This window comes from Mauremys mutica, chromosome 1, assembly GCF_020497125.1.
Source record: "Mauremys mutica isolate MM-2020 ecotype Southern chromosome 1, ASM2049712v1, whole genome shotgun sequence".
Taxonomy (NCBI): domain Eukaryota; kingdom Metazoa; phylum Chordata; order Testudines; family Geoemydidae; genus Mauremys; species Mauremys mutica.
Window position 1 is genome coordinate 62,867,739 of NC_059072.1, and position 14,144 is coordinate 62,881,882.

At 43.4% G+C, this 14,144-nt stretch overlaps 1 protein-coding gene across 2 annotated transcripts in view; it reads left to right on the top strand.

Annotated features, from left to right (window-relative positions):
• The window catches only part of XPOT (exportin for tRNA), an 84,127-nt gene that overhangs the window by 13,008 nt on the left and 56,975 nt on the right, over positions 1-14,144 (top strand). For both annotated transcript variants that reach the window (XM_044979142.1, XM_044979149.1), the window contains exons 2-4: positions 7,588-7,721; positions 10,877-10,959; positions 13,920-13,976. In XM_044979142.1, the coding sequence (XP_044835077.1) occupies positions 7,662-7,721; positions 10,877-10,959; positions 13,920-13,976 (200 nt within the window). In that variant the 5' untranslated portion in view covers positions 7,588-7,661. The remainder of the gene's footprint in view (positions 1-7,587; positions 7,722-10,876; positions 10,960-13,919; positions 13,977-14,144) is intronic.

Sequence of the window (14,144 nt, forward strand, 5' to 3'; positions counted from 1 at the left end):
CAGCAGCTCCTCTGCAGGCTCCAGCAGTAGGCAGGGTGCGTCCATCTCCTATGGTTGCTCCACTCCAGCTGAGCTGCAGGGCCTGCCTTTTGTATGTCTCCTCCTGTCCCGCCCTTCCGTTTTGAGGGTGGGGGAGCAGACATGGCTCTCCTGGTTTGGCCCACAAGAGGTGTGTTGTGGTCCCTCCCTGTCACTCTCTGAGGGAGGCCATGCCTCCTCGCTACAGCACTATTGAAATAATAAGGTAGTTTAAACTGGAAAAGGTTTGCTGGTGTAGCAATGTCTGCAAATCTCCTACTGTAGATTCAGTTTATAATGGCAAAAGCACTTTTATGCCAGCATAACCACATCTACACTAGCACATTTCACAAAAAAATCACACCCCCTAACAGACATTGCTAAAAGTTTCTAATGTAGACCTGGCCTAAGGAGACTTTGTGCTTAGAAGTTTGGGACTACCTCCAATATGAATGTATTTGGTTTAACTATTAGACCTTTTAACTACTTTTAAAAAGTTTTCTTTGAACTTCAAAAGTGTAGGTGGTAAGTTGTATGCATTATCTTAAGTTATATTGTTTAAACTTTAGTACATTTTTAAATACAGCCATGTGTGTCGCTCAACACAAACTTAAAACCGTCTTTTACAGCACTTAGGGAATGATTGTTTCTATGATTTTTTATATTATTAAGCCCCAGATCCACATTGCATTGTTAATGCAATTGCTCTAAAACAAGGCTGAAAAATCTAATTGAGAAAACTACAAACCCTTAAACAGTTTTGAAAAGTCTTAGAGTAGACAGATTAGAGGGTTGCTAATAAGAAATGAAACATCTCACCTTTATTGTTCGTTAAAGGGACACAGCTTGAAATCTTCTCTTTCAAAACATGAGTTAAAGTAGTCTTGGGTCCTAAACTTGCCTCTGAGTCTTCTTGCCATGTTTGTAGTCTTATGATCATATTTTAAAATATGTTCCCTGTTAATATACAAGATAATTACAGAAAGAGGAGAAACTGGCAAGACAAGGGAAACAAACTGAGAGTGCAAAATGCTGTCTAATGGACTAAGTAAACACTGGGCGGGGGGGGAAATCTGTAATCTTTCATTTATTTTGGGAGCTATTTCTAACAAAAGTTTAAAAAAAAAATCAGCCCATGTAACTTTTTAAATCCATGAAGATTATCTCTACAGCACAGGATAAAGGCATAATGTGGGAAGCCTTGTTGAGTTTTCAGGATTTTTGCTTCCATTTCTGTCAGAACCTTTAAGGACTAAATTCACTTCATAAGAAAAGTTGTGCCTGTTACAGGTAGGTAGCTCATCATTACAAACCTTTATACATGCATTCAGTTTTATCTATTAAAAACCATCCAGCTGCCCTCCATAACACCAGTTTTATTACACTCTATATCAAGGGCTGAGTAGAAATGTATTTACAGCGCTTCCCTCTCCCTGGGTCCTGCCATTTAGCACTGTGGCTTACCCCTGACAATGGAGCCCCAGCAGGAAAATGTACCGTATTTTTCCGTGTATAAGACTATACTTTTTCCTAAAATCCTTAGACTAAAAATTGAGGGTAGTCTTATACACGGAAGTAAGCCCCCTGTTCCCTGCCCTCTGACCCCCCCATCCCCTATCCACCCCCCCACCCCGGAACTCCCCTGCCCTCTCTCCAACACCCCCTCCCTGCCCCCTTACCGCGCTGCCTGCACGTGGCTGGCGGCGCTACAGTCCATCCGCGGCTGGAGCTGGGAGCGCAGGGCCAGGACAGGAGTTGCGGGCGGGAGCCGGGCGGCCGGAGCCACGGGGCCAGGCAGTGTCCGGAGCCGGGCATCCGGGTAGGTGGGGTCGCAGCCGCCGCAGTGCCCGGACCGCACTACCGGAGCCGGGCTGCCGGGGACGCGGGGTGCCGGGCTGCCGGGGACGCGGGGTGCCGGGCGGCTCCCCGGCTCCCCAGCCACCCGCTCCCCGGCTCCGGTAGTGCGGTCCGGGCACTGCGGCGGCTGTGGACGCGGGGAGCCGGGCGGCTGTGGACGCGGGGAGCCGGGCGGCTGTGGACGCGGGGAGCCGGGGAGACGGGGACGCGGGGTGCCGGGGGAGCCGGGGACGCGGGGTGCCGGGTGGCTCCCTGGCCACCCGCTCCCCGGCTCCGGTAGTGCGGTCCGGGCACTGCGGCGGCTGGGGACCGGGGGAGCCGGGGATGCGGGGTGCCGGGCGGCTGGGGACGCGGGGTGCCGGGCGGCTCCCCGGCTCCGGTAGTGCGGTCCGGGCACTGCGGCGGCTGTGGATGCGGGGAGCCGGGCGGCTGGGGACCGGGGGAGCCGGGTGGCTCCCCGGCTCCCCAGCCACCCGCTCCCCGGCTCCGGTAGTGCGGTCCGGGCACTGCGGCGGCTGTGGACGCGGGGAGCCGGGCGGCTGGGGACCGGGGGAGCCGGGCGGCAGGAGTCGCGCGGCCGGGGAGGGATGCGGCAGGAGCCGGGCAGGGCCGCCGCCGGAGACCAGCTGGGCGCACGGCCCTCCTCCTTCCCTCTACCCCTACCAATCAAACAAAAAAACCTGCAGCGCAGCCGGAGCAGCGGGGGGGAGGGACCTGCAGCGTGGCCGGAGGGGCTAAGCAGGGAAACAAAACAAAACAAAAAAAACCTGGGGCATGGCTGGAGCGGCAAAGCAGGGGGGAAAAAAACAAAAAACCTGAATTTGGGGTTAGAAAAGTGGGGGCGTCTTATACATGGGGGCGTCTTATACACGGAAAAATACGGGGTATGTAAGACGTAAATACCAAGAAATGGGAGACTTTACTAATAGGGTTTCAGGCATTTTTAAACTATGGTCTCCTCTGACTTAATCTCTTCTTCCTATTGTCTTCCTTCCTTTCCCTCACCTCCCACAAACTGTCAGGCCTGCAGTAGATTATATCACACAAATTAAGAGAACAGACTTAGGGGCAGGTCACTACAGCCGGGATCTATGCTCTGAGATCGATCCACCAGCGGTCAATGTAGTGCAGGGCCGCCCAGAGGATTAAGAGGGCCTGGGGCAAAGCAATTTCAGGGGCCCCTTCCATAAAACAAAAGTTGCAATACTATAGAATACTATATTCTCATGAGGGCCCCTGTGGGGCCCAAGGCAAATTGCCCCACTTGCTGTGCTTCCCCCCCGCCCCCCAGCAGCCCTGGGAAAAATAAACATTTAAAAACCTGCTGCATCTCAGCACAAACCCAGTTTTGAGAGAACTTCTTTTCAGGTCACCTTTACGGGGTATCGCTGGTTCTCAGCATCAGCTAGTGCTAAAAGGCACTAAAGCTCATTAAAAGGGTTGGATAAATATTTTCCGTCAAAACTTTTTTTGGATCGAAAACTAGGGGTTTTTAAAAAGCAGCAAAAAATCATGGCAATGTTGGCTTTCCTTCAAAATTTGTTGTTTTTTAATTGAAAAGCTGAAATTAGTCTGCCAAAACCTGAACATGGTTTGGGGTTTCAGAAGTGTGTGGCCTAATATTTGCTGTTAGCTGTGTTTGTTTAAAGAAACAATAAAGAAAAAATCTGCTTTAAAAAAAAATCCAAAACTTTTGAACCACCTCAACTTGTGACCAAATGCCTAAGCCCATCCAGTCAGATTTTTCCAGGTTTCTGATACTCTGCTGGCTTCCTTGACTCATATCTGTCTCCATAACTTTGGGTTCATTTAGCTTAGAACATAAGAATGGCCATACTAGGTCAGACCAAAGGTCCATCCTGCCCAGTATCCTGTCCACTGACAGTGGCCAGTGCCGCAGAGGGAGTGAACCTAACAGGCAATGATCAAGTGATCTCTCTCCTGCCATCCATCTCCACCTTCTGACAGAGGCTAGGGACACCATTCCTTACCCATCCTGGCTAATAGCCATTAAAGGACTTAACCTACGTGAATGTATCTGTTTCCTAGAGACTGGCTCCACGGGGTACCTCACAAACTGGAGACAGTTACTATGGGTTTGTCTTTAATATAGCTTATGTACATACTCCACGAACTGAGCATTTGAGCTTGTTCCAGAATCTGAAATGAGCCTATGTTGTGAAAACTGAAATGCTTAAAATAGCACATCCATGTGAATGGACACAGGGTGCTAAAATTAAATTAACCCGGGGGTTCTCAAACTGGGGGTCGGGACCCCCTCGGGGTCACGAGGTTATTACTGGGGGTCATGAGCTGTCAGCCTCTACCGCAAGCCCCACTTTGCCTCCAGCATTTATATGAATGTTAAATATATAAAAGTATCAGAGGGGTAGCCGTGTTAGTTTGGATCTGTAAAAGCAGTAGAGTCCTGTGGCACCTTATAGACTAACGGACGTATTGGAGCATGAGCTTTCATGGGTGAATACCCACTTCATCGGATGCATGAATTCACCCATGAAAGCTCATGCTCCAATACGGCTGTTAGTCTGTAAGGTGCCACCGGACTCTTTACTGCTTTTACAAATATATAAAAGTCTTTTTAATATAAGCGTGGGGGGTCACACTCAGGTTTGCTATGTGAAAGGGGTCACCAGTACAAAAGTTTGAGAACCACTGAATTAACCCCTCTGGAGCCTCCGGGAATGCAGGGGAGGGGGGGGTCTCCCTTGGTAGGGTTGGGAAGGAGGTAGGTGGTGTAGGATATTGCTCTTCTCATGTGATCCTTCCCCCACGGAAAAGATAACAGCTTGGCTCTTTGTGTTAAATAGCTGTCTGCAAGCCTCAAACTGCTGAATGAGCTTTAGGGTGGGGAAGGCTGTCCCTCTCTGAACAGCCTGGCCCTGCCCCCTATCTGACCTCATCCACTTCCTGCCCCTCGACTGCCCCCCTCAAAATCCCTGACCCATCCTGCTCCTTGTCCCCTCACTGCCCCCCCCCCAGGACCCTCTCCCCAACCACCACCTCGGGACCCCCACCAACCCCCCCGTCCCCTGACTGCCCTGACCCCTATCCACCCCTCCCCCCCAAGTCCTGACAGACCCCCAGGAATGCCCACAATCCAACCCCCCTTCCCTGTCCCCTGACTGACCCCCCCCCCAGAACCTCTGCCCCCTCCCTGTCCTCTGACTGGCTCCGGGACTCCCTGCCCCTTATCCAACCCCCCCAGCCCCAGCGCCCTGCCATGCTGCTTACCCTGCCTTCCCCCTCTCCCAGAGCCTCAGTGCGTCCAGGAGCGGCCCTCGACAGCACCACAGCGTCCTGGCTCCAGTGGGGCCTAAGTTCCCACCGGTTGGCCCGGAGCTCACAGCCCCTCCCCCTTTCCACACGGCTCCAAGCGGGGAGGAGCTCAAGCCCCACTAGAGCCACGCTGCTTTAGCTCTGTCCAGGGCCGCTCCTGGGTTACCTCCACCTTTCCCCTCTCTAAGAGCCTCAGTGCGCCGCGTCCAGGAGCTGCCGTGGCCCCTGGACAGCACTGCAGCGGCATGGCTCCGGCGGGACTGGAGCTCACAGCCCCGCCCTCTTACCACGTGGCTCTGGCAGGACCGGAGCTCACAGCCCCGCCCCCTTACCATGTGGCTCTGAGCGGGGCGGAGCTCAGGCCCCACCCGAGCCAGGCCGCTTTAGCTCTGTCCAGGGCTGCTCCTGGACGCGGCATGCTAAGGCACCGGGGGATGGGCGAAGGTGGAGGCGGGGCTGGGGCCGGAGAATTCTCATGGGGGGCCCCTGCGGGGCCCGGGGTCTGGGGCAAATTGCCCCACTTCCCCCCCCCTCCCTGGGCGGCCCTGATTTAGTGGGTCTAGTAAAGACCCACCAAATCGACTGCAGATCGCTCTCCAGTCAGCCCCTGTACCCTACCGCTGACGAGAAGAGTAAGGTAAGTGGATGGGAGATTTTTTCTCCTGTCGACTCCCCGCGGTGTAGACCTTGTGGTAACTCGACCTAAGGTACGTCGACTCCAGCTACATTATTCACATAGCTGGAGTTGCATGGTTTAGGTTGACTTACCATGGTAGTGTAGACATAGCCGGAGAGCATCTTTTGGGACATAACTATTTTATAATCTACTCTGCTGCTTTAATGGCATCTGGATATTTTGAGCAAGTCTTTTGGTTTGTCCATTATATTTGGTAGGGTTTCAAGTGAAATCTTTGCTTTACAGAATGGCCTGTATATTCATTCTGCATTTGTTCTGAGAATAATCTTGTTGGTTTTTTAAAACAATTTCTACAGCTTGGTTTGCAGGGTTCATAGTTTATTCAATCTGAAAATTCTCTCTTATTCAGAACTCCAGAAAACAGCATTTCAGGTACATTGGCATTACTCTAAGAAGGTGGTTTTCAAACTTTTTAGGCTGCATACCCCTTTCCAAATACTGTAGTTTACCGCATACCCACATCTGATATAGTGTCATAATATACCTATGATTAGATTGTCAAGTCTTACTAAATAAAATGTATTGTCCACCATTACTGGATTTTTCTCATGTACCCCCTGATGAGAGCTCTTGTACCCCTAGGGGTATATGTACCCCAGTTTGAAAACCACTGCTTAAGAATAAGTAGACAATTTTATTCAGAAAGAATTTCATGGCTAATTTATCATCTTGTTCAGGAAAAGGTAGGATGTGTTTTGTGCAGTTTGTAGGGAACAAGTCCTCTCAGTATCTCAACTGCTATGGAGAGTAGGTTTTTATGAACACATCCATAAAGTATTAGTAGAAATAGTAATTTAAGTTGCTGATTACTACAGCCATAAGGTTAGAAATACTTTTTTTAAATATGATTTTCTAGTAATAGCTTAATACTGCACTTAAATCAAATGTGGGTAATCAAAACAAAAAGCAAAACCCAACATTCTCTATGCATTGTAAATTTGAATTTACAGATTTTCTGATATGGAGCTTCTCTGTTAAATTGACAGGAAATTCTTTTGTGGGTTTTATTACAAGATGAAAGTTCAAATGTAAGAAAAACTTAAATTTGTTCATAGTATAAAAGAAAAGATGGAATGCTGGGGGGGGGGGGAGGAGGAATAGCTCAGTGGTTTGAGCATTGGCCTGCTAAACCCAGGGTTGTGAGTTCAATCCTTGAGGGGGCCATTTGGGGGAACAGGGGGAAAAAATCTGGGGATTGGTCCTGCTTGGAGCAGGGGGTTGGACTAGATGACCTCCTGAGGTCCCTTCCAACCCTAATATTCTATGATTCTATGACACTTTCTGGGCCACAAGTGGTGTCAGTGAAGGACATGAAGCCCTAATGTCTACAGTAGACCATAAGTATGAGTGTGTGGCTGTTAATAGATTCCATGTTCATGTGCATTTTAAAGGCTATCTTGTTTGTCTCACTCCTAACCAAATATGCAGGCTTGCTTTTTCTTATCAGTTACAAGGTCGTAATAACTTTGTACACAGTTCTTTCCCTATGTCTCACACTATCCTTGCTTCTAGAAGTCTCACGTCATTAGGGTTACAGCTGGGCTAACTCTTGCTAACTGACTGACATGTATTAAGATCCCCTTCAAATCCTTATTAATTCTTTCCCTGCTTCCACACTGGCAATGGTGATACTTCTGCTGTGATTATGCTGAGAGAGTTTGCTGATGTGTTTAGTGAATATTGTTTCTTCCAACTTTGCTGTTTTTTCCTGTTCGCAGATGTTTGTAGTCCCTACCGTAGGAGAAGGGGGCAAACCAGTTAAAAATAGGAAACAAAAAGTATAGCAACAAAGATGGATGAACAAGCCCTTCTAGGGCTAAACCCAAATGCTGATGCAGACTTCAGGCAAAGGGTAAGTTGGTTTTCCTCCATATTAGGTATGGCAGCCAGTTACTATGCAACTGACTAATACCCTATTGATTTGTCTGATTAGTTAGATAACTGAAGTAAAGGGAACGTAATGGGAATGTAGAATTGTATTGTCATTATGTATGCATGCAAGATGCAGTTCTTCATTTTACATATATACTATTTTACCATTTACTATATATATATATACTGTCATGCTAAGCATGGCTTTACTCACTGTAATTCATCCTTGTTACATCTTTTCATTCAGTAGATTACACTTAAAACATTGTTTCTATTGAACACTTATGAGGTAGATTGTGGCATATGTACTATTAGTGTGTAGTTTAAACTAGTTACATAACAGCACTCTTCAAGAATATGGTTTAAATATAAATTCCATTTCTCAGACTCCTTTTTCAGCTTTTAATTGTTGTATGCATTATCTTAAGTTATATTGTTTAAACTTCAGTACATTTTTTAAATACAGCCATGTGTGTCACTCAACACAAACTTAAAACCGTCTCTTACAGCACTTTTAACCTAAAATCAACAAATGCTGGGTCACATAAAATTTTCATTAAGCTGCAGCTCATTTCTCCCTGACCACTATAAGATGTATTGCTTTGGTGCTCCTAGCTGGTAGGAAAAGCCATTGCAGTATGACAGGTTTCAAAGCCTACTGGACAGCTCAAGAGATGTTATCCGAAGTGTGTGCATCGGTGTGATTGTGCAGCTTTCCAAATCCTAGGAGTATGATGTAGTAAAATCTCATTCTGTGGTCAAATTAGTGATAGAAAGGTAAGGGAGGTGTCAGTTGATTTGTAAACATCTATGGAATAATAACTTCTGTGGTGGCATCCTCTGTGATATGGCAGGGGGCACTCACTCCTCCCCTTTCACTCCAGGCCCTCTGGTGAAAATTTTGATAAGTGTTGTCAGAAGTGGATCAAGTTTAGTATCATTTGAAAGCCCTTTCTCCTACAAACACAATGGTATCAAACATGACAAACCTAGAACAATTATTTAGCTTTGTATTTGAGAAAATGTTTAAAAATTATTTTTTTTGTAATTATACTTTAACACAGGGATGCATCGCTTACATAAAAAAACACTGATCTTTGGTAATACTAGGAAAGCTAAACTTGACATGTAGTACTGAACATCGATGGCATGCAAAATAAATATAGTGTCAGCCTTCTTTCGGGAACTACGAAGAAACTCCACTGAACGGTGTGAGGCAGCAGCTTCATTACACTATGCTGCAGTGAAATTCTTTGAGCAATTGTTCACATGCTGTAATTTTTTTCCCGCAAGGTATGCAGTTAACTTCTCTTTTGTGTGAGTACAAGACAAGAGTTTCTTCATTGTGACATAGGAGATATTCATGGAGTCAGTTATTTTGTATTGAACAGGTGTAATACCATGGAGTTTCTCCTTTCTGATAAATTTTTAATTGTCTTCAGCATGTGTCAAACGCAAGGGAGACATCATAGGTCTAGTATTTTCTCTGGAGTCTCATAATGCAGTGTTTGGACAAATCTCGGCAGGTGTTAAGTTTCTGGTTTATCGAGAGCCTGTACCTCAGCCGTATCATCTATCATTGCTATGCTAAAAGGTCATTGAGAGCATACATATTCAATTTATTCATAAATGATCTGGAGAAAGGGGTAAACAGTGAGGTGGCAAAGTTTGCAGATGATACTAAACTACTCAAGATAGTTAAGACCAAAGCAGATTGTGAAGAACTTCAAAAAGATCTCACAAAACTAAGTGATTGGGCAAGAAAATGGCAAATGAAATTTAATGTGGATAAATGTAAAGTAATGCACATTGGAAAAAATAACCCCAACTATACATACAACATGATGGGGGCTAATTTAGCTACAACGAGTCAGGAAAAAGATCTTGGAGTTATCGTGGATAGTTCTCTGAAGATGTCCACACAGTGTGCAGAGGCGGTCAAAAAAGCAAACAGGATGTTAGGAATCATTAAAAAGGGGATAGAGAATAAGACTGAGAATATATTATTGCCCTTATATAAATCCATGGTACGCCCACATCTCGAATACTGTGTACAGATGTGGTCTCCTCACCTCAAAAAAGATATTCTAGCACTAGAAAAGGTTCAGAAAAGAGCAACTAAAATGATTAGGGGTTTAGAGAGGGTCCCATATGAGGAAAGATTAAAGAGGCTAGGACTCTTCAGCTTGGAAAAGAGAAGACTAAGGGGGGACATGATAGAGGTATATAAAATCATGAGTGATGTTGAGAAAGTGGATAAGGAAAAGTTATTTACTTATTCTTCTTCGAGTGATTGCTCCTATGCATTCCAATGTAGGTGTGCGCGCCGCGCGTGCACGGCTTCTCCGGAACATTATTTACTTATTCCCATAATACAAGAACTAGGGGTCACCAAATGAAATTAATAGGCAGCAGGTTTAAAACAAATAAAAGGAAGTTCTTCTTCACGCAGCGCACAGTCAACTTGTGGAACTCCTTACCTGAGGAGGTTGTGAAGGCTAGGACTATAACAATGTTTAAAAGGGGACTGGATAAATTCATGGTGGCTAAGTCCATAAATGGCTATTAGCCAGGATGGGTAAGAATGGTGTCCCTAGCCTCTGTTCGTCAGAGGATGGAGATGGATGGCAGGAGAGAGATCACTTGATCATTGCCTGTTAGGTTCACTCCCTCAGGGGCACCTGGCATTGGCCACTGTCGGTAGACAGATACTGGGCTAGATGGACCTTTGGTCTGACCCGGTACGGCCTTTCTTATGTTCTTAAATAAAAATATAAAATAGTAATTTTTAAAAAAAACATTTTCTTGATTATATATCTACATAATTGTTCTATGTTTGTCATGTTTGGTATATGTTTGTGGGAGAAGAGGCTTTTGAATGATACTCAACGTGAGCCATTCCTGACAACACAGTATTATCAAAATTTCCATCAGCCAGAGGACTTGGAGCTGGGGGAATGGGCAGCAAATCCCCTTGCCCGACACTACAGGGTGACCCAAGGGAATTTATGGTTCTGGAGCTTTTATGAATCAAATGATGCCTCCCTTACCTTTTGATCATGAACTTTCTTGGAATTACACATGCTTTACCTGGTCCTTGGCAATTATTAGTCAAATGTTTTGGGATAATTGCAGGCATTGGCCTATTTTGAACAGCTGAAGATCTCCCAAGATGCTTGGCAGGTCTGTGCAGAAGCATTAGCCCAAAGGATATACAGGTAATTAACTATAAATCCATAAAAATAGTTTTTCTCAAAAGTATGCTGAACGCTGTGCTTCTCTGTGGCTTTTTTGTTGCTAATCAGATTGCATAAATGGGATTGATTTATAATAAATCTGTTTTAATGTGTGCAAATGACTAGTTTTTTACAGTGTTTTTGTAACCGACCCTTTCTGTCATCGTTTTATAACTCTCCTATAACTGGCTCCATGCTGAAGCTACACATAGTGTAAGATTTCCACCTAAAAGCAGACTTTTTATTAAAGTTGGCTCAAATTATTTGGCAGTTTTTAAAATACACATAATGAGTAGTGTCCGTGCTTTTCTATAATCAAGGCTGCATTTTTTTATGGGGAAAATGCCATTTTATGTATCAAAATGGCAGTTTTCATAGGGAAATTAAATCTTCATACACAGATTTTTGTGCCAAATTCAGCCAAACAATGCTGAATTATTATGTACTTGGAGAAACAAAATTTTCACTTTTTAGCTTCTTGGAGTTTTACTTTGAAAAATTCCAAGGCTTATTGAAGGCTTCAGCAAGCCAGTGGTAAGTGGGTTTAAAATAAGGTGTTGTTGGCTCCCACTCGTGTGCTGAGAATAGGCCATACTGTTTCTTATGAAATTATTAGTGCACCCTTAGTGTATGTAGCAGCAGATATGTATATATATTTTAACTAAACATCTCTGTTTTAGATTTTAAATAATGAATTAATGTATTCGCAGAACTGAAGTTAGGGCTTAATAAATATCTGGTTATGATGAAATAGCTTATGGTGGCTTACTACTTCTGAACACCACTTCTAGTAACTTCCAGTGGTCTGAAGCATAGAAGAGCATGCAATGATTTGTTAAAAACAAACTCTGAAAAATTGGCATTTTGAGACTAAATTTGCCAAATATAGACTGACATTTTTCAGCAACAGATGGCCGAAAGAAGATCCTTCAGAGGGTATCTGTAAAGATAAATATGGTCAAAATACTTAATTATATACCACAATTAACCAGTTTGAGGGGCATTCAACATGTTAATTTAAAACTTGTTGGGTGTTTTTGTTTGATGTCTAGACACAAACTGACTGCCAGATCTTGCTCAGTGGGATTACTTAACATGCTTTGTGCAGTTGACTTTCTCATGCCACTGAATTCTGCTAGACTGAGGGCAAGATGCAGCAAATCCTGTGGTATATGTTACACTCTTAAAAATCCTTTGCGAGTGACACAACTTTGTGGGATAGATAAAGTAACTTTGAAAAGCTGCATTAAATGGCATTTAACTTGTCACTGTAGGCTGGTGAGTGCCAGGTTCTGTGGCTAAAGTATCATTAGCTTGCTAGGCATTTCATCAGAGTTTGGATTTTGAAACTAGAAAAGAAAAAGTTGTTTTAAGTTGTATTAAATGTCCTTGGATTGGCTATTTTGGATGTTAATCACATCTTTAAATTTGCTTGCTTTTTGTAATTGCCATTCTTCTTTAACTTCAAAATACTGTACAAAAAATAAATTTGTTTAGAACCCTAACATTACTTTAAAGTATGATTTTGCAATTATTTGCTTCTAAATAACTTTTTTCCTACTGCATAAAATGTTGAAGAGTTAACGTCTGCAATAATAAGGGGCAAAACACTTTACGAATTTTAATTTTGTATTTGGTATTCTGCTTCTGCAGCACTCCCATTTCTCACCACCTTGAGTGAAAAAGCATGTCTGGAAATACTCTCTTTTTTGCTGCAGCAGACCTGTTGATGACCTGGCCAGTTTGAGTTGTAATCTATCAATGTTTAATTTTGTGTATGAACGCAAGTTTTGAACTTAGATTTTAGCATGACATTATTCTCATGGTATTTGCCATTTGGGAGAATATTTGTTACACTGTAAATTACATGAAATTCAGTAACTCAAGAATAAACCATGAGAGGGATTGGAGTGTTTGCTCTGCCTCTAGTACATAGTGTATCATGAGAGGAGTAGAGTCTTTTTTTGCCCAAGATGGAATAGCTTAGTACTATACCCTGAAATGCCTTACTGGGATTAAAAATGTGATTTTTTTATTAAAAAAAAAAAAGTTAAAACTAAACTGTGTTCGTGGTGTCTTTAATTTTTTTGTCAAGAAAAAAAGTTGTATTGGCATGAGAACTATATTGTCCCATGTTCAGTGGTGATTTTTAGTTTCAAATTATTTCTGTTACTGTGGAACGTATTGGAGTGTTCAGACTGTCATTTGTTTTAAAGTTGTCTTGACTATCATTACAACCCTTCTCCAGTTTTAACGGCCAGCTGCAACTTTCCTTTAATGGGTCACTTACAGTGATGGTACACCAAACTTTTCAGAATTTGTTTATTAAAATAGTTGTTTGTTTCCTCCTCTAAATCACTTTGTAATAAGTGAAATTAAGCAGTAGGTGAAGTACAATTGAAAGCTGAAGCTAGGCTAGTGGTTGCTGTTTATAAACCATCCCAACCATTACTTTCAATAGTGCCTCAGCTGAAGCCTGAAGTGGATGTCATTGTGATGGGTTTAAAAATTTTTTGCTGCAAGGAGCTGGAATTAGACTCTTACCTTTTGCAGCATAATATAAAATAAAACAAAACAAAAAAGCTTTAAATTCTGCATCAAATTCTGTAAGTAAAGCACCCCTTGACTGTGTGCTTTAGTTAAAATATAACAATTGAATAAACTAGGCAATATAACAAATGAGTTGTTAAAAAGGAAAAAAAAAATCAAAACTGGTTGTATGTTTGTGTATTTGTAATGACTGTGCTCATTTTCCTGACTGGTCAAGTACTCTGAAATGTTTGTAGCAGATGGAACAGATTTTCTTCTCTATAGTTAGAGCAGTTCTTCATCACAAGAATCGATAACTGATTGCACAGTTCCAGGAATATATTTTTCCTGGAGAAATGGGCTGCAATATTTCCATTGTGTTGATTGTACTTTTTTTCTTCTTCTAATTCCAGTGATGATCACATCAAGTTCTTCTGCTTTCAAGTTATAGAACATCAAATTAAATTCAAGTGAGAAATGCTTTTCTTCTTATAGTAATAGTGTATAGAACAATTGTTTTCCCACTCACATTCTGTGCAAAGAAATTAAAAGCTTTATCAGTAACATTCAAAATATTTTTACTTAAAAAAAGTAGACAGTAGAAACGTGGTTATTCAAACTTTTAGCCATTTTTCAGT